Source organism: Dreissena polymorpha, chromosome 1 (genome assembly GCF_020536995.1).
Source record: "Dreissena polymorpha isolate Duluth1 chromosome 1, UMN_Dpol_1.0, whole genome shotgun sequence".
Taxonomy (NCBI): Eukaryota; Metazoa; Mollusca; class Bivalvia; order Myida; family Dreissenidae; genus Dreissena; species Dreissena polymorpha.
In genome coordinates, this window is record NC_068355.1 from 6932862 (window position 1) to 6954535 (window position 21674).

General features: G+C 35.8%; 1 protein-coding gene across 1 annotated transcript in view; it reads right to left on the reverse strand.

Moving 5' to 3' along the window:
* LOC127864923 (uncharacterized) overlaps nt 1-21674 on the reverse strand; it is a 97925-nt gene that overhangs the window by 8926 nt on the left and 67325 nt on the right. The window contains exons 13-18 of the mRNA XM_052404814.1: nt 21311-21402; nt 11180-11296; nt 9647-9712; nt 6173-6336; nt 5811-5961; nt 2119-2235 (exon numbers count right to left, since the gene is read on the reverse strand). Of these exons, the coding sequence (XP_052260774.1) occupies nt 2119-2235; nt 5811-5961; nt 6173-6336; nt 9647-9712; nt 11180-11296; nt 21311-21402 (707 nt within the window). The remainder of the gene's footprint in view (nt 1-2118; nt 2236-5810; nt 5962-6172; nt 6337-9646; nt 9713-11179; nt 11297-21310; nt 21403-21674) is intronic.

Sequence of the window (21674 nt, forward strand, 5' to 3'; positions counted from 1 at the left end):
GAAACAATTTGCTTTTAAATTTGACCATGACCTTTAAGGTAGTGACAGGTGTAACACACATCTCATCATCTCCTAATGGTGGTCATGTTTTTTTTTTTAAAAGCATGGTGAGTGAAAAAATTACAGCAAAGAAGTGGTTTATGACCAAATATTATCTTTTACCTTTTAAGGACCTTGACTTTTGAGGTTGGGAGACAAGTTTTCACATAAAGAAAATTTGCAGTAAGTTATTTAAAACATTGCTCTATTAATGCCTTTAGGTCAAGTCCCTTAAGCTTGAACCTACACACACAGGCACACACACACTTGACAATTGTGCCTGCTATATCCATTTTACCTCAAACGGACTGTACACAAATAATAAAAATATGATTCAAAATGCTCAATAAAAATAGGTAACTTCAAAGTGCTTGTTACACTTTTCGTCAAAAACTTGTAAAATACCTTATTAATAAAAAGTTGAATTGTGGACTAGGCAATATTTTTTATTTAAACTTTTTCTTGCAATTAAAATAAGTTTAGACTATTCCAAATAGTATCAAACACATTATTGGATAAAATTAAATGACATTTTCAAAAAATGTATCTAATAATCTCTTCATAAAACCTTTTTTGACATAAAAAAGGAAAGAAAAAATCTTTGAAAAAGTCCCTGTAAAGTGTGAAATCCCTAAATACAATGGACAATAGGTATTTGAGATACAGAACAGCAGTAGAAGTATATGAGAATTTTGAATCAATTATACATTGAAGGTGTATTTGTAAAAATGAACAACATAACATGTGATAATTTGACTATTTTTATTATATTTTTAATAGCAATTTATGTTATTAACATAATTTTATGTGTCATATGCTAAAATACTGTGAGTTGTATTTATACAACAGTGTTGGTTTTACATTTTCTATACCATGATTTTCTGAATGATGTGAAATGTGTAACATCTTAAGAAGATAAAATTGCATATTTGAATAAATCCAACAAAATAACAAGATGTGTTTGTGAAACACAATGCCCACCTATATGACGTTTGACCTTGTAGGATGACCTTGACCTTGTGAAGGATGACCTTGACCTTTCACCACTCAAAATGTGCAGCTCCATGAGATACACATGCATGCCAAATATCAAGTTGCTATCTTCAATATTGCAAAAGTATTCATAAAATAAGCGGTTTCGGCCACATATATTTGACCTCTGACCTTGAAGGATGACCTTGACCTTGACCTTTTACCACTCAAAATGTGCAGCTCCATGAGATACACATGCATGCCAAATATCAAGTTGCTATCTTCAATATTGCAAAAGTATTTAAAAAATAAGCGATTTGGGCCACATATATTTGACCTCTGACCTTGAAGGATGACCTTGACCTTGACCTTTCACCATTCAAAATGTGCAGCTTCATGAGATACACATGCATGCCAAATATGAAGTTGCTATCTTCAATGTAGCAAAAGTTATTGCAAAATGTTAAAGTTGGCGCAAACAGACCAACAGACCAACGGACCAACAGACAGACAGGGCAAAAACAATATGTCCCCCACTACTATAGTGGGGGACATAAAAAGAAACCATTCATTAAATCGCTTTTATTGGAAATTTGCTGAAGGCCACAATGTGACATCTATGTACAGTGTCTTTTAATACTTCTTCTTCTGTTCAGTTAACAGTGGTTTCTGTTAAAAATGTAAACATATTTTGCTTACACTGATAGTAAATACCATGTCTGAAAATATGTTCATAAAACACTGTTGTGTCACAATTTTATTTTTTCTTCCAAAATTAAAACAAGAGCTGTCAACATAGGATGACTTATGCCCCCTATAAAGGCTTGATAGAAGTTATGAGCTTATTCGAAACCTAAACGCAGATTTCGAAACCTAAACGCAGACCCTAAGTTCAAGGTCACAGGGGTCAAAATTTGTGTGTGGAAACGCCTTGTCCATATACACATGCATGCAAAATTTTTAAATTGCTATCTGAAGCGACATAGAAGTTATGAGCATTTTTCGAAACCTAAACGCAAAGTGTGACGGACAAACAGTCCGATCACTATATGCCCTCCTTTGGGGGCATAAAAACAACATGCCAGTAAAAGACAAATCAGAATGTACCTTTGGAACCACTTCACTTTGAGCATTTCTGGCAGCCTTTTTACTGCGAGACAGCTTGTTACCTTTTCTGTCATTCTGCAGTTTCAGACTTTCAGTTTTCTCAGTGAGCATTTCAACCTATTGTATTTAAACAGATTAGATCATTTATAAATGCAAATAAATATTCCAACTGTAAATAAATACGATATATAGATTCAATCTGTCCTTCCGAAAAAACTTTTCTATTTTTCGAAGCCAACATTTCCACAAATGTTAAAATAATGACTATTACCTTTTAAAGAGTGGCACACATAAAAAATAGAATGCTACTTTTGTTTTTATATCCTTATTTACACAGAAAACATTAGTATACTCGAGTTTTACTTTATCATGATCTGTTATTTTGTGATTTCCGATATGTATCAGTAGTGGACCACTTTTTTTTCCATGCACTTTTATTTTCAGTAAAATCTGAATTTAGCAACTGAATCAAGTTTTGTCCAGATTTTCGTTTCTTGTTGATTGTCCATCAAATAAAAGCCTGTATAGTATGACAAGAACAAAACTCTCATAACATAAAACATTTACAGTTTTACTAAACAGCATGTTCCAACTCTGAAAACTTTCTCTATTGATATTTCTTTTAACATACATGTTGTAAACTGTCAATTAAAGATATTTGTATCAATCAATCAGCTCTCTGAATACACACCTTCCAACCAGAAGTGTATACAATAAATGAACAAATCACAGATTAATACTGACCTATCTCAAACACCCCTAGAGATATCAATATAGCCTGAACTACCTTTTTTTTAAGCACTACACATTTCTTACCAAAAGTAAAGATATAAGTTCTCTTAATACTGACCTATCTCAAACACCCCTAGAGATATCAATATAGCCTGAACTACCAATTTTTTTTTTTTTAAGCACTACACATTTCTTACCAAAAGTAAAGATATAAGTTCTCTGCGCAACAAAGTTTTTCAGAAATAACATATTAATGTCCAGGCTTTCCCTAAATATGAATGACCTTATTTTGTACAAGAATACTAATTTTCTTATGCATTTATTAAGGACAAAGGATTAGCACAAAGAACAGGGGAACTATTTATTTGTGTCTAGAATTTGTTAAGTTTACTTGAACAATAATACTTTGCAATTCAATTCCAAAACACACTTAATTATACTATCAAAACTGACCTAACGGTCAACTGCAGACTATTGTCAGTTTGGATTCCCCCCCTGACAAAAATCACTCTACATTACACTTGAGAATAAAGGTCAACTGTCCACAGCTGTCAACGGCCAGTATATTTCACTACGAAAGTCATTTTTGAACTGAGAACAATGGTCACGATCCAGACCTTTCGAGTTGCAAATGTATCAACAAGAAACCGTCGGAGACGGGTGATGCTCCCCACAGTTTTTTTTTGTCACAATATTGCACTACAGTCGAAACTGACCTAAAGGCCACCTGAATTTACCGGTCACCTGCAGACAACGGTCAGTCTGAAATCCCCCGCCGAAAAACACTCTATATTACACCTGAATTTAACGGCCACCTGTCCATAACGGCCAACGGTCACTATACATGTATTCAACTCCGAAATTCATATTTGAACTGAAATCAACGGTCACGCGTCAATTGTCTCGAGTCGCGAAAATTAAAAACACTTACATCATTTTTCCGTCTATTTTGCGGTTAAAGCGTTTGATAGCGGTAAATGCCTTTGATATTATAAAAGCTGCCCGCTGCGAGTAAACATATAATAAGGTGTTGAGACGGTTTGTTTTCCCGGGATAATTGTGGGGGTTTCTTCAACAGAAAATATGTCAGAGTTTTTGACACGTTTAAAGTAATAATTGCTAATTACGGTAAATGACCGCTTATTAGTACATTGTACTTACAATATTGAGTATCGATTTTAAAATAACATTTTCGGATCATTCTTTAAAAGAGCTTTCTATCGTTCACAACACTTTTAAAAGCAATCGGAATAATAAATCACGGAATAACAATGAGTGGTGAACGTAAGTTCCTCACATTAAAGGAGCGAGTCAAGTGTTTGAAACTGTTTGAATCTGGAAAAAGTTCGCGTGTAATAGCAAGTGAGCTCTGTGTTGGACGTACGCAAGTGCAGAGTGTGCTTAAGCATAAGCGAGAAATTATCTAGGAGTATGAATCGAATGCAAATGTGAGTTTGAAGCGTTGTATAAAGTCATTGGTTTAGTTTAATAACAATATGAAATTAAATCAATCTAATCAAAGATATTATTCTGTATTTTTCAATGTACGTAAATTCTGTTATTATGCTTAGTTAACGGCAATGAGCATTTGTTTAACACTGTATGCAAACCACTGGGTGGGTAACGACGTAGCAATACTACCAACTGACACACCATCTTAAAATTGTGATCAGAATTCAACGGTCACCTGTAGACAACGGTCACTTTGGTCATTTCCCTTGACTGACCGCTGAATTCAGGTTTGACTGTATATATTCAGATAAAAGGAAACGTCTTGAGAGCACAGTAGTTGGAGGGACAATAATTTTTTTATAGAAAATTTCAAAGGGCCAGTACTCTGCGAAAAATCATCCAACCAGAACCTGTGGATAATATGCACATCTCCTCTTGGTAGTGAAGCTTCCCATAAAGTTTCATTGAATTCTGGTCATTAGTTGCTGAGAAATAGCCTGGACAAAAATTGTGCATGGACGGACAGACAGACAAAGCGGCGACTATATGCTCCCCCCAAAATAAATTTTGGGGAGCATAAAAACGAAACAGATGCAAATAACAATGTGTATTACTAGCAATTAAAAGCTTCAGTCATAACAACAAAGTATGAGCCCGTGACAAAGTTGATAGATCTTTATTTCTGATAAGGTGTTAAAAATAAAAATAAGCTTGCAAGTGTTGATATAAGAAGGTGATAAAAGGATAAGTGATCTTCGATTAAGGAAAAACAGACATTGAAATACAACTTTTATAACAAACTAAGTACATTTTTACACGATTTTGGCATCTTTTCTTTTAATGAGAACAATACAGTTTTACCGTACTTTCCATTTAAGACTACAAATTTGCTTTTAATACTGTTCGGACCAAACCTTAATGGCACTTGACAAACTTTAGTTAAAAATATATCTCAATGAATGCAATATGATTTGTGGGATTTACTGAATGAACGAGACGCATGAGTAAACAACAATACTATCGTTGATAAAGTCACAGATTTAGTTTAAAAATAGGCATAAAATTTAATCAATACATAAGATTTTGTTTGTATTATTCAAGAGAAGTTATTTATGTTATAATGCTTAGTTATCAGCAATATGCCTTTGTTTCACAATGTGTGCAATCGATTGGCCATTACCATCTTAAAAGTGGTGATCCAAGATCAGCGGTCACTTGTCAACAACGGTCACTTTAGCCATTTCTTTTGACTGACCGCAGTTCTCAGTTTTGATTGTACACATTAGGAAATACTCACATGGACTAACGTTTTTTTCATATCAATAATAACGTATGAATATAAAAAACACTGCAATAAGGAAGGTAAACAACATTTTGCTTTGAGATTGCCAAACTATGCTCAAGCAATCATTTAAACATGCATGAATGACCTGACAATTTATATTGTGATCCTGATTATTGTGATCTTTGGATCCATGGTAAGGCAATATATAACTGTCATGTTATACCTCGATATGTTGTCTTGGCACAGATTTAACAGATTCACATTCTTGTTGTTCATCGGCTTTTCTTGCTGAAAGGTCTGATTTCTCTGGTTGCCTCAGGTATTTTGGAATGGCTTCAGAAGTTATCTTTTCCTTATCCACAACTCTTCCAAGTCTATCAATTGCAAGTATACAAATCAAAACTTTAAGTCAGAATTCATTACAGAAGAAATTTAACAAAAGCAGAATTTTAATATATTGTTACACCATAACATAACATAAAACAGAAGATAGAATACATTTGAATCTAGCAACAGCTAAGACATGTACATCAATTTTTTGTTGTTGAAACATTTCGCAAAATTCAAACTGAAATAGGTGAATACTTCTTTGGTTTTGTAGGTGGCTTGAGATATCCCTCTTTGTTGAGTCTGTTGACCAGCCCTTGTCCCACGGTGACCTCTACACCAAGTCTGGTTGCCAGGGTTGGAGCTAGCACTCGGTCTAAGTCAAGACAGGCAAGCAGGGTACGCCGCCACAGGCACGTAGCCTAAGCAAGAAGACAAATGTATTCCAGGGGTCAGAGAATCATCACTTAAAAAAAGTTCATAATGAAGACAAAAATACCAAGGTACATAATAGTTCACATGAATTGCTGCTAAAATAAATTATGAAATAATACCAACAATTGTCAAAATAATTAAAGATTTAATTTTTAACTTGCTAACATAATTAAACAGTATTGAAATAACAATATACACAGCGACTTTCATCACAAACTTGTAATGCTTAAAAACCATCCTCATTTGTCCTTAAATTTATATCACTCTCAAATATTGTCCTGGACACACACAAATTCCCAGAAATGTGTGTATCCTAAAAATTCTCAGCCCAGGTTTATACTTGTATGAAAATGGTGAACATTAACAACAAGAGCTGTTTGTATAGTTACACCGAATTCAGAAATATTTTCAATCCTTGTTGATTTGATGCAAACTGGAAATAGGAAGCATTTTAGAATGCATTTATTGATAAATTATTTAACATTACTCTGCAGTGCCTAGTGCAAATCTGTGGATCATCTGGACACAGATAAAAATAGAAGTTTGGTATGATTTATGGGACAGACCTCTGTACATGGCCGCAAAAAAGCAAAGGCATTATGTGTTGCTTAAAAATCCATTCACATAAAATAATTCATTAAGCAACAATACAATACTACAAAATTGAAATAATAAGGTTTTTTTTTTTATTATTTGAATTATTTACAAAAAATAATCTGTTTGTATAAATTGTATTAAACAAAGTTCATGTCGATGTTAAAGTTATTCACAAGTTAATATATTATCAATTATGTTTTTTGTATATGTTACCATTTTATGGCTTAAGTTTCAAACTAATCAAGGTTATTGTTAACACCCATTTCTTGGATAATATATTACATTAATAATACATTTTTTATTGAAAGTGTTATTAAAGCAAAGTCATTGATGAATATTGTCATATAAGCCAAGTGACGCCCTGTGTAAGTGAAACTCTTACAAATTTAGGATTTATGAACATGAAAATAAACAAGGGCTGTTTATAAAACATGCATGCCCCCCATATGGGCTGTCAGTTGTACTGGAAGCCATTGTGTGAATACTTTTTTTGGCACTGTGACCTTGACCTTTGACCTAGTGACCTGAAAATCAATAGTGGTCATCTGCGAGTCATGATCAATGTACCTATGAAGTTTCATGATCCTAGTCATAAGCTTTCTGAGATATTATCCTGAAACCATTTTACTGTGTCAAGTCACCGTGACCTTTGACCTAGTGACCTGAAAGTCAATAGGGGTCATCTGCGAGTCATGATCAATGTACCAATGAAGTTTCATGATCATAGGCGTAAGCGTTCTTGAGTTATCATCCGGAAACCATTTTTCTAAGTTGAGTCACCATGACCTTGACCTTTGACCTAGTGACCTGAAAATCAATAGGGGTCATCTGCGAGTCATGATCAATGTACCTATGAAGTTTCATGATCCTAGGCATAAGTGTTCTTGAGTTATCATCCGGAAACCATTTTACTATTTCAGGTCACCGTGACCTTGACCTTTGAGACAGGGGTCATCTGCGAGTCATGATCAATGTACCTATGAAGTTTCATGATCCTAGGCATAAGCATTCTTGAGTTATCATCCGGAAACCATTTTAATATTTCGGGTCACAGTGACCTTGATCTTTGACCTAGTGACCTGAAAATCAATAGGTGTCATCTGCGATGTCATGATCAATGTACCTATGAAGTTTCATGATCCTAGGCATAAGCGTTTTTGAGTTGTCATCCGGAAACCATTTTACTATTTCGGGTCACAGTGACCTTGACCTTTGACCTAGTGACCTGAAAATCTATAGGGGTCATCTGCGAGTCATGATCAATGTACCTATGAAGTTTCATGATACTAGGCATAAGCGTTCTTGAGTTATCATCTGGAAACCATTTTACTATTTCCGGTCACCATGACCTTGACCTTTGACCTCAAAATCAATAGGGGTCATCTGCAAGTCATTTTCAATGTACCTATGAAGTTTCATGATCCTAGGCCCAAGCGTTCTTGAGTAATCATCCGGAAACCACCTGGTGGACAGACGGACATGGGGACAGACGGACATAAGGACAGACATGTGCAAAACAATATACCCCCTCTTTTTCGAAGGGGAGCATAAAAAATTCAGAAAAAAAGATGGCACACTTTAAATGGCTCCATATTATTTTTATTATTCAGTTACATGTAGGATTTAGTCTCCAAGAAGTTATTTGAACCAATATATTGTTAAAATACTGGACCCATTCAAAATTTGTCATTCATGTCTATGGCACTGACTGGGAAGCCTATTATATAAACCAATATCAACCAGTCCATCACCCTCTGCTGGGAAGTCTATTATATATATATATATATATATAGGATCTGGCACGAGTTGTCATATCATACCTTATTTTATTAAACGAGTTCGGGAATTTTGTTAGTAAGCGAGCCTTTGGCAAGCTTAATAACAAATTTCCTGGACGAGTTTAATAAAATATGGTATGATATGACAACCAGTGTCAGATCTTTTTTATCACATGCTTTTAAATGAGCAAATTAAATAAATATTTACGCAAACATAATGATAAATCTCGAATATTGTTTACATTTCCTGACGTCATTTGGAATGCCTCCGCTTTTACAAAGCAAAATAACAAAATGCGACTGGTCAATAAACGAAATCTAAGCCAATCAAAAACGCTTAAAAATGTTGTATTACACATGTGTAATAAAAAACAATAGATGTGTTTGTCAGAAACACAATGCCCCCTAATGCCCTGCTTTTTTTTTTCCCTTTGACCTTGAAGGATGACCTAGACCTTTCACCAATCAAAATGTGCAGCTCCATGAGATACACATGCATGCCAAATATCAAGTTGCTATCTTAAATATTGAAAAAGTTATTCAATATTGCAAAACTTTAACCTTAAACTTTAACCTAGGTTAAAGTTTTGGGACAGAATGACAGACAGACAGAATGACAGACAGACAGACAGGCCAAAAACAATATACCCCCAATCATTCGATTCGGGGGCATACAAATATGTAATGGTTGTATTACATTGGAAACAGGGTATAGCATTTGATAAAAACCAATATCAACCAGTCCACCATCCTCTGTTGGGAAGCCTATTATATAAACCAATATCAACCAGTTCACCATCCTCACCCTCATTGGTAAGAAATGGGGCATAGCAAATTCATTTTAGGATGTTAAGGAAGTTAATATGATTTACAACTGTATCAAGAGGAAAGAGGTACAGCAGGTTAATTAATCAAGTTATACCTGAACTTGTAAAGAAGACAATTTTGTCAAGTAAGGATCTGTAACTTTTTTGCCTTCTTCCATGTCCTGAAACAAAATTTGAACACTGATAAACAAATTTTAATGATCAACTTTCAGTTTTTGTGTGCTTATATTTGAATCTCTGAATTATGGATTACAAACTTTTATAACATTTCAACCAAAAAGTACTGTGAAACCATTATTAATCGTCAGGCATTAATTTTTGTCTATTTTGTCAGTGGATCAAATGACAAATTTAAGACCCTAACAAATAATTATGTACAATCTTTAAAGAAAATTATGACTGAATTACCGTAGGCATGAGACATTCAAATCCAACGGAATCCACTCATACATACTTTGTTCATCTGTTTGGTAATCAAGATAAATCCGGTTGTTTTTCCAATGTGTTTTTCAAAATCAGAAATTGGCAAATTTAAGTGCTGTCAAAATGGACTTTTTTTTAAATGACGAAATTTTGCGCTGACAAAAATAAATGGTTTCACAGTATTTTGAATAAAAGTTAAATGACTCTGCCATTCCGAATAAACACAAACAAATTCCATATTTAAAGCAAATTCTGGCTCATATTGACAATAAATGAGTTTGAGAATTTCAGAGAAGTGTGCTATACATGTATATTTTAATTTAAAAAATGGATGTTACAGACGTCTACTTTGAATCGGGTATTCCAATGGATCATGCATGATGACATATCCCATAACTTGTGCAGTCTGTACAGGCTAATCAGGGACAGCACTCTCTGCCTAAACAGGCTAATCGGGGACAGCACTCTCTGCCTAAACAGGCTAATCAGGGACAGCACTCTCTGCCTAAACAGGCTAATCAGGGACAGCACTCTCTGCCTAAACAGGATAATCAGGGACAGCACTCTCTGCCTAAACAGGATAATCAGGGACAGCACTCTCTGCCTAAACAGGATAATCAGGGACAGCACTCTCTGCCTAAACAGGATAATCAGGGACAGCACTCTCTGCCTAAACAGGATAATCAGGGACAGCACTCTCTGCCTAAACAGGATAATCATTAAGAAGAGACTTCCTTGAAACAAACAAGAGATGTGTTTGTCAGAAACACAATGCCCCCTAATGCGCCGCTTTCTTTTTCTGTATCAATTTTTTTTTACCTTTGACCTTGAAGGATGACCTTGACCTTTCACCAATCAAAATGTGCAGCTCCATGAGATACACATGCATGCCAAATATCAAGTTGCTTTCTTCAACAGTTATGACCAAGGTTAAAGTTTTGGGACAGACACACAGACACACTGACAGACAGGCCAAAAACAATATACCCCTGATCATTCGATCCGGGGGCATAAAATTCCTTACATGCGTAAAGTATCATCCCTGATTATCCTGTGAAGACTGCACAGGCTAATATAGGACCACACTTTACACACAAGCATTAAACCCCATTATTCACAGAGTGTGGCTTCTATTATTCTTACCTTTGCACAGACATCACAGACATGACCTTACCTTTGCACAGACATCACAGACATGACCTTACCTTTGCACAGACATCACAGACGTGACACTCAGGGGCTTCATCCTCCTCCATGACCAGGAAGCAGATTGCATGCTGCCAGAACTTGCACTCCCCGCAGGCAATCATCAGCCCATCATCCTGCAACAGAGACGTATGGGTCAATGATAAGAGTAACAGTTGTCAAAATTATCGAGATTCTGTATGACTAAAAATAGCATTAGTTTCTATTTCTTTTGGGTAATACTTTTATTCAGTGATTTTTTATATTTATTTTTTACAGCCTGTGCCTTTTGAATTGGTAAAATTAGCGCAATAAACCATGAACTAGGGAAAAATAGAAGGATAAACAATGACATTGGGGGAAAATGAAGTATTATAGATATGATTGTAAATAATTACATAATAACAATTTTTTAGTGCATGTTTTGCTGTATTTTTAATATGTGTAGTCTGTATCTAAAACATAGTCTTTATCCTTGACACACGCATATCATTATTCCCTACTAACTATATGATGTCAGTCGTTAATGCAATTGTTACTTGTAAATTTCGCCCAACATCGTTAATTTTTTTCTGCTTGTCTGCCACCTTCGGAGATGACAAATGCATTATATAAAGTACCAAAAATTGAAAATACTGAAATACCGGTATTTTAGCTAGGGACCAGGGGTCCGCAGAGCCCTGGTCAGGGGTGGACCCTGGAAGCTCCTGAGAGATAGCAAATTGATTTGCAAATAGGAAGCTATCATCAAGTATAAGACCAACATATGTTGACATAAATTCTTGAATCTTACTCTCCGTTGGACTTGTTATTGATCGTTTTCCCACAAAAAGTACAATACGCAACGCCACACACATCTAATTTTTTAAGCCAATTCGTCCATTTCATTCCCTTAGAATCACATTCAGACATCCATTGCCATCTCCATTTGTTTTTCTTTTGCCCTCAAGATCTTACAAGTGTGTTATATCCTATGGGTAAGAACATAATTGTAAATTTGAACTTTGAACGCTAGCAGACGACGAGACAAAATGGCTGTCGATGACAACCGCTTATTTAACAAGGGCTGTTTGTAAAACATGCATGCCCCCCATATGGGCTGTCAGTTGTAGTGGCAGCCATTGTGTGAATACATTATTTGGCACTGTGACCTTGACCTTTGACCAAGTGACCTGAAAATCAATAGGGGTCATCTGCGAGTCATGATCAATGTACCTATTAAGTTTCATGATCATAGGCGTAAGCTTTCTTGTGTTATCATCCGGAAACCATTTTACTGTGTCAAGTAACCGTGACCTTTGACCTAGTGACCTGAGAGTCAATAGGGGTCATCTGCGAATCATGATCAATGTACCTATGAAGTTTCATGATCCTAGGCGTAAGCGTTTTTGAGTTATCATCCGGAAACCTTTTTTTTTTAAGTTGAGTCAACGTGACCTTGACCTTTGACCTAGTGACCTGAAAATCATTAGGGATCATCTGCGAGTCATGATCAATGTACCTATGAAGTTTCATGATCCTAGGCGTAAGCGTTCTTGAGTTATCATCCGAAAACCATTAAACTGTGTCAAGTCACCGTGACCGTGACCTTTGACCAGTCCTAGTGACCTGAAAATCAATAGGGGACATCTGCGATCATGATCAATGTACCTATGAAGTTTCATGATCCTAGGCAGAAGCGTTTTTGAGTTATCATCCGGAAACCATTTTACTTTCTCGGGTCACCGTGACCTTGACCTTTGACCTAGTGACCTGAAAATCAATAGGGGTCATCTGCGACCCATGATCCTAGGCATAAGCGTTCTTGAGTTATCATCTGGAAACCATTTTACTATTTCGGGTCACCGTGACCTTGACCTTTGCCCTAGTGACCTGAAAATCAATAGGGGTCATCTGCAAGTCATGATCAATGTACCTATGAAGTTTCATGATCCTAGGCATAAGCGTTCTTGAGTTATCATCCGGAAACTATTTAACTATTTCTGGTCACCGTGACTTTGACCTAGTGACCTGAAAATCAATAGGGGTCATCTGCGAGTCATGATCAATGTACCTATGAAGTTTCATGATCCTAGGCCTAAGCGTTCTTGAGTTATCATCTGGAAACCATCTGGTGGACGGACGGACGGACATACGGACCTTCATGAGCAAAACAATATACCCCCTCTTCTTCAAATGGGGGCATGAATATTACTTTTCGGCAGTTATCGTTGAAGTTCGTTACAAAACACGGGTTCTTGTAGAAATCCGCAGAAGACCTTCGTACTTGGAATGGAGATTGACGAAAGCACTGACCAGGCAAATAGTGCCCAGAGGGATAGAAGGATTCACGAGACTATAGAAAATGAAAGAGCAATACGCCCAGGGGGATAGACTTATTGAGAAGCAATGGCCATGTCAAATCTATAAATAGATATGGGTTAACAGAACAGTGGGAAACCAATTTATCACGTCTGGAATCGAGCGTATTTTGTTTATTTTGTTTGTCATCATTGCTGGACACATGGCCTACCCCCCTCCCTTAAACAAAATCACATTGGATTTACATGATTCACAAAAACGACCTCTGAGAAGCCAAAAAATACGGAATTTAGTAATAATACCGAACACTTTCACCCATGCAAATGAACAGGCATAGGTGTACGTACAATCATATGTATCCCACTACAGTCCCCAACCAATAGTTATGTCTGTTGTCAGTTTGTCAACAACTAAACAAGCTCTGTTGGCACTTGTTCCACGGCATTATCAATGTTCAACATTTATAATGTTATTGGCTGTATTGGGAAGTTTTTGCATTTTTGGGGAAATTTTGGTCAGATTTTAGGCAACAAACGTTTTTTTTTTCCGATTGGGATTTAGCCAAATATTGGCAGTAATATGGGGAAAAAAAATTGTTATCGACTTATGTTTGAAATCAAAATAAATATCCTAATGCATGATCCAAAGAGCAACTCGCTGTTGTTTTATTGCTCTAAATCACTGAAGGTTTAGTTCATGCATGTCAGAAATCCTGTAGTTTAATTTCCAATAAACAATCGTAAACTAGAGTATTGTAACAAGCATGACTTATCCATTTAAGAGCTTGCAAAATGTAGAAATAGTTTGCTCTATAAATTTACAAAATTCTATATCATGCGGACTACAAAATTCAAGAAAAGAGATACAAGAGATAAGAATACCTCAAAATTGTGCATTCCGCATCTACACTTAATGACGATGACATATTTTCAAGTTTCAATTTAATAATTTGAGAACTGTTCATGAAGAGAAGTAGAGAAATGTGAATGAAGTTATATGCTCCACAAAGTAAGTACCGTAAATTACTAAAGTTTTTTGACACTTCAAAATAATAAATGTGTTCATGTCCAAAAATTTAGAGACTCAAATTATAAAAAACAAGAGCTGTCTCCATCGGAAGACATATGCCCCCAAAAAACGATTTTTTGAAAACTAAACGCAAATTTCGAAACTTAACGCTGACCCTAAGTTCAAGTTCAAGGTCAAAGGGGTCAAAACATGTAAAACATGCATGCCCCCCATATGGGCTGTCAGTTGTAGTGGCAGCCATTGTGTGAATACATTTTTTGGCAATGTGACCTTGACCTTTGACCTAGTGACCTGAAAATCAATAGGGGTCATCTGCGAGTCATGATCAATGTACCTATGAAATTTCATGATCCTAGGTGTAAGCTTTCTTGTGTTATCATCCGGAAACCATTTTACTGTGTCAAGTCACCGTGACCTTTGACCTAGTGACCTGAGAGTCAATAGGGGTCATCTGCGAGTCATGATCAATGTACCTATGAAGTTTCATGATCCTACGCACAAGCGTTTTTGAGTTATCACCCGGGAACCATTTTACTATTTCGGGTCAACGACCTGAAAATCAATAGGGGTCATCTGCGAGTCATGATCAATGTACCTATGAAGTTTCATGATCCTAAGCATAAGCGTTCTTGAGTTATCATCCGGAAACCATTTTACTATTTCGGGTCACCATGACTTTGACCTTTGACCTAGTGACCTGAACATCAATAGGGGTCATCTGCGAGTCATGATTAATGTACCTATGAAGTTTCATGATCCTAGGCATAAGCGTTCTTGAGTTATTATCTGGAAACCATTTTACTATTTAGGGTCACCGTGACCTTGACCTTTGACCTAGTGACCTGAAAATCAATAGGGGTCATCTGCGAGTCATGATCAATGTACCTATGAAGTTTCATGATCCTAGGCATAAGCGTTCTGGAGTTATCATCCGGAAACCATTTTACTATTTCTGGTCACCGTGACCATGACCTAGTGACCTCAAAATCAATAGGGGTCATCTGCGAGTCATGATCAATGTACCTATGTTGTTTCATGATCCTAGGCCTAAGCGTTCTTGAGTTATCATCCGGAAACCATCTGGTGGACGGACGGATGGACATACGGACCGACATGAGCAAAACAATATACCCTCTCTTCTTCAAAGGGGGGCATAAATATTAATTTTCGGCAATTATTATTGAAGTTCGTTACAAAACACGGCTTCTTGTAGAAATCCGCAGAAGACCTTCATACTTGGAATGGAGATTGACGAAAGCATTGACCGGGAGAATAGTGCCCAGAGGGATAGAAGGATTCACGAGACCATACAAAATGAAACAGTAATACGCCCAGGGGGATAGACTAATAGAGAAGCAATGGTTGCGTTGAATCTGTAATTAGATATGGGTTAACAGAACAGTTGGAAACCAATTTATCACGTCTGAAATCGAGCGTTTTTTGTTTATTTTGTTTGTCATCATTGCTGGACACATGGCCTACCCCCCACCCTTAAACAAAATCACATGGGATTTACATGATTCACAAAAACGACCTCTGAGAAGCCAAAAAATACGGAATTTAGTAATAATACCGAACACTTTCACCCATGCAAATGAACAGGCATAGGTGTACGTACAATCATATGTATCCCGCTACATTCCCCAACCAATAGTTATTTCTGTTGTCGTTTGTCAACAACTTAACAAGCTCTGTTGGCACTTGTTCTACGGCATTATCAATGTTCAACATATATAATGTTATTGACTTTATTGGGAAGTTTTTGCATTTTTGGGGGAAATTTTGGTCAGAATTTAGGCAACAAACATTTTTTTTTCCGATTGGGATTTAGCCAAATATTGGCAGTAATTTGGGGGAAAAAAATTGTTATCAACTTATATTTGAAATAAAAATAAATATCCTAATGCATGACCCAAAGAGCAACTCGCTGTTGTTTTATTGCTCTAAATCACTGAAGGTTTAGTTCATGCATGTCAGAAATCCTGTAGTTTAATTTCCAATAAACAATCATAAACTAGAGCATTGTAACAAGCATGACTTATCCATTTAAGAGCTTGCAAAATGTAAAAGTAGTTTGCTCTATAAATTTACAAAATTCTATATCATGCGGACTACAAAATTCAAGAAAAGAGATACAAGAGATAATAATACCTCAAAATTGTGCATTCCGCATCTACACTTAATGACGATGACATATTTTCAAGTTTCAATTTAATAATTTGAGAAATGTTCAAGTAGAGATGTAGAGAAATGTGAATGAAGTTATATGCTCCACAAACTAAGTACCGTAAATTACTAAAGTTTTTTGACACTTCAAAATAATAAATGTATTCATGTCCAAAAATTTAGAGACATATTATAAAAAACAAGAGCTGTCTCAATCGGAAGACATATGCCCCCAAAAAACGATTATTTTTAAAACTAAACGCAGCTTTCGAAACCTAAACGCTGACCCTAAGTTCAAGTTCAAGGTCAAAGGTGTCAAAATTTGAGTGCGTATGAAAAGGCCTTGACCATATACACATGCATACCAAATATGAAGGTCTGAATTAACATAGAAGTTACAAGCATTTTTCGAAACTGAAACGCAAAAGTGCGACAGATGAACAGAAAGACGGACGGACAGTTCGACTGCTATATGCCATCCTACCGAAGGGCATAAAAAGTGAAGTTTTGATATAGGACAATAACAATCCAACATGCACAACTTCGTAACATAAGGAAAAAAACGCAATTTTTCGATGGTTCAAGGGCCGTAAATCAGGAGTGTCTTAGTCAATTTGGCTGATTAAAGTGATTATCAAACTTGACCTAGATCTTATGACCTTACACATTTTCATGAAGTGTGGCAGAGATCCTATGACAATAACTCGAGTTATTGAGCGGAAACGAGAAAAAACACAATTTTTTGATGATTCAACGGCCGTAACTCAGGAGTGTCTGCGTCAATTTGGCCGATTATCGAACTTGACCTAGATGTTATTGGCCTACACATTTTATGAAGTGTGGCAGAGATCCTATGACATTTGCTGGAGTTATTGAGCAGAAAAGAGAAAAAAAAATTTTTTACAATGATTCAAGGGCAGTAACTCAGGAGTGTCTGGGTCAATTTGGCCGATTATCAAACTTGACCTAGATGTTATTGCCTTACACATTTTCTTGAAGTTTGGTGAAGATCTGATGACAATTGCTCAGGTTATTGAGCGGAAAAAACACAATTTTTTGATGATTCAACGGCCGTAACTCAGGAGTGTCTGGGTCAGTCTGGCTGATTATCGAACTTGGCCTAGATGTTAGTGCCTTACACATTTTCAAAAAGTGTGGCGAAAATCCTCTGACATTTGCTAGAGTTATTGAGCGGAAACGAGAAAAAAAACAATTTTATGATTATTCAAGGGCCGTAACTCAGGAGTGTCTAGGCTAAGTTGGCCAATTATCAAACTTGACCTAGATGTTATTGCCTTTCACATTTTCATGAAGTTTGGTGAAGATCTGATGACAATTGCTTGAGTTATTGAGCGGAAACTAGAAAAAAACAATTTTACGATAATTCAAGGGCCCTAACTCAAGAGTGTCTGGGTCAATTTGGCCGATTATCAAACTTGACCTAGATGTTATTGCCTTACACATTGTCATGAAGTTTGGTGAAGATCTGATGACAATTGCTTGACTTATTGAGCGGAAACTAATCCGGACGGACGGACTGACTGACTGACGGACGATGCGATTTTAATATGCCCCCAGAACCTATGTTCTGGGGGCATAATAAAACAAGTGTCCGAAAATTTAGAGATATGCATGTTATGTTGTTTTTTTCAATTATTATATCGAAATAAAAACAATAAAATGATGAGCAATAATTTGGTTGTGTGGTACTCTTCTTCCTCTGCTTTAAAATAAATAAAACTTCACATCTTTGCAATCACTTACCTGGCATTATACATACAAAATAAAAACATTAAACTTATTGCATTCTTTATATGATATCATTTCAAACACTGTTGGAAGAAACCAATTACCAGTTACCCGATATTGCAAATGTAATGGTCCATCTTCCTCAGGCATTCATCTGCCAGGTTTTATAACTTATTACATGATTAAAGGGTCACCAGATGATAAAAAACAAGGCAGAAAATTGACTGTCCAAAAAAATTTGGAGTCTTTAATTATGTCCAAAAATTAAGAGGCATGACAATTATTTTGGCTAAAAAAGGGTGTGTCCGCAAACTAAGTGAGTCCAAAAATTAAGGAAAGTGTGTTACACCGGGCACAACAAGAGTATCTCCAACAATGAAACTTTGTGGTTATCCCATATTTTAAGTTTCAATTGAGTTGCTTGATAAACATAGAATTAGACTTTGTCACACAATTGAAGTACATTTTAAGACTCTGCAACAATAATGGCTAAGTTCAAAGGCACACAACTCCAGAATGAGTGATACATTTAGCATGAAAAAGTTTCTTGCAAATGGAAAATTAGTGGTGATGAAATATTTCAAGTGCGAAAGAAATTGATTGACATATGGAAAAGAAGTCTATTCTTTAAACTTAAAATACGTCGTGCAGGCAGACTGAAAAACAGATCAACTGATAGAGTGACACCAATATACTGTGAAAACATTTATTTTCGTCAGCAGGAAATTTCGTCATTTTTCAAAAAAGGACTTTCATCAGCACTTAAATTCGCCAATTTCTGATTTTGAAAAAAAATGCGTCAGTCAATATCCAATTTGTTTGTAGTATACATGTCCACTATAAATCGTGGTGGGGAAAAGGGAGGACACTCAGGAGTCCTGTTTGTAACATGCCAATTAAATAGTCTTTTGCTATTAGGTTATAGTAATGGGCCCTTATTATTGTATGCCATTGACAAGTTCATTGTTATGATAAGTGGATTAGCTGAAAAACTCTATGCACACTATGGGAAATAAAGTTTTTAACAATTAGCGCTAATCATTACTATTCAACATAAACAAAGTCAACCCATTTCATACTTCTTAACTGCATCCGTGTTTTACAGCAATGCCATGTGTCAATTACACGGTAAGTACACTGTGTAATGTGCACCCCTTTGTGTCAAAACCGGATTTATCTTAACTACAAAACAGACGAAGTATGTATGCGTGGATAACATTGAATTTAAATGTCTCGTACCTCAGGTTATCCAGTCTTAATTTTGTTTAAACATTTTACATAATAAGATTTTAAATTTTTCTCACGGTCCACTGACGAAATAGACAAAACTAATTACTGACAAATAATAATGGTTTCACAGTATACCCTTAGTCAAACTTTTGTGTAGAGGTACAATAATAATTAAGTACTTCTTATATATAGCATTTAAAAAATTCCATTAAATTTTAATTTAAAACAATGCGAAAACTGAAAGCAGTTACAAAACAAGAGGGCCATGATGGCCCTGAATCGCTCACCTGACTAACCAAATACAATCCCAACCCAGATTTCATCAACATAAACATTGTGACGAAATTTCATAAAGATTAGATGAAAACTGTGACCTCTATTGCCTACACAAGGTTTTTCTATTATTTGACCTAGTGACCTAGTTTTTGACCCCAGATGACCCAAATACAATCTCAACCCAGATTTCATCAAGATAAACACTCTAACCAAATTTCATAAAGATTGGATGAAAACTGTGACCTCTATTGTCTATACAAGGTTTTTCTATTATTTGACCTAGCGACCTAGTTTTTTACCAAGTGACCTAGTTTTTGACCCCAGATTGACCCAAATACAATCCCAACCCAGATTTCATCAAGATAAACATTCTGACCAAATTTCATAAAGATTGGATGAAAACTGTGACCTCTACTGTCTACATAAACAAATTGTTGACGGTTTTTCTATTATTTGACCTAGTGACCTAGTTTTTGACCTCAGATGATCCAAATACAATCCCAACCCAGATTTCATCAAGATAAACATTCTGACCAAATGTCATAAAGATTGGATGAAAACTGCGACCTCTATTATCTACACACGGTTTTTCTATTATTTGACCTAGTTCTTGAACAAGTGACCTAGTTTTTGACCCCAGATGACCCAAATACAATCCCAACCCAGATTTTATCAAGATAAACATTCTGACCAAATTTCATAAAGATTGGAGGAAAACTGTGACCTCTACTGTCTACACAATGTTTTTCTACTTTTTGACCTAGTTTTTGACCTAGTGACCTAGTTTTTGACCCCAGATGACCCAAATACAAACCCAACCCAGATTTCATCAAGATAAACATTCTGACCAAATTTCATAAAGATTGGATGAAAACTGAGACCTCTACTGTATACACATGGTTTTTCTATAATTTGACCTAGTTTTTGACCTAGTGACCTAGTTTTTGACCCCAGATGACCCAAATACTATCCCAACCCAGATTTTATCAAGATAAACATTTTTTTATAATTTCATAAAGATTGGATGAAAACTGCGACCTCTATTGTCTATACAAGGTTTTTCTATTATTTGACCTATTATGTGACCTAGTTTTTGACCTAGTGACCTAGTTTTTGACCCCAGATAACCCAAATACAATCCCAACCCAGATTTCATCAAGATGAACATTCTGACCAAATTTCATAAAGATTGGATGAAAACTGTGACCTCTACTGTCTACACAAACAAATTGTTGACGGACACACGCACACACACACGGACATCACACAGTCACATAAGCTCACCATGTCACTTTGTGACAGGTGAGCTAAAAATGCTTCACAAATTATATAATATATTATATATCATCAAAATGTAATAAGCAACAAGGTTTTCCATCCAAATACTAAAATCTGCTTACCTCATTGCATCCACATGGACACCTCACTTTGAACTCCTCTGATTCAGACACTTGACTAGCCTCAGAAACCACAATATCAACTGCCTTCTCTACTGGAAATCAAATCAAAAACACACACATTATTTTAAATAATTCAAAGACAGTTCATTTTGTTTGAAAATAAATTCACATCCATTCAAAATTAAGACATATAAATCAATGCATTGCATTACAATTGCAACAAGAGGCTGTCAATGACAGTATATCTATCCCGTTGCCACAGGTGAATTCTGTTTGAAGGTTTAAATATCAAATTCAGATTTTTCAGAAAAACAAAAGCTGCTACTGTAATTAGCACATGCTTCTGAAGTATCATTTAACTCAA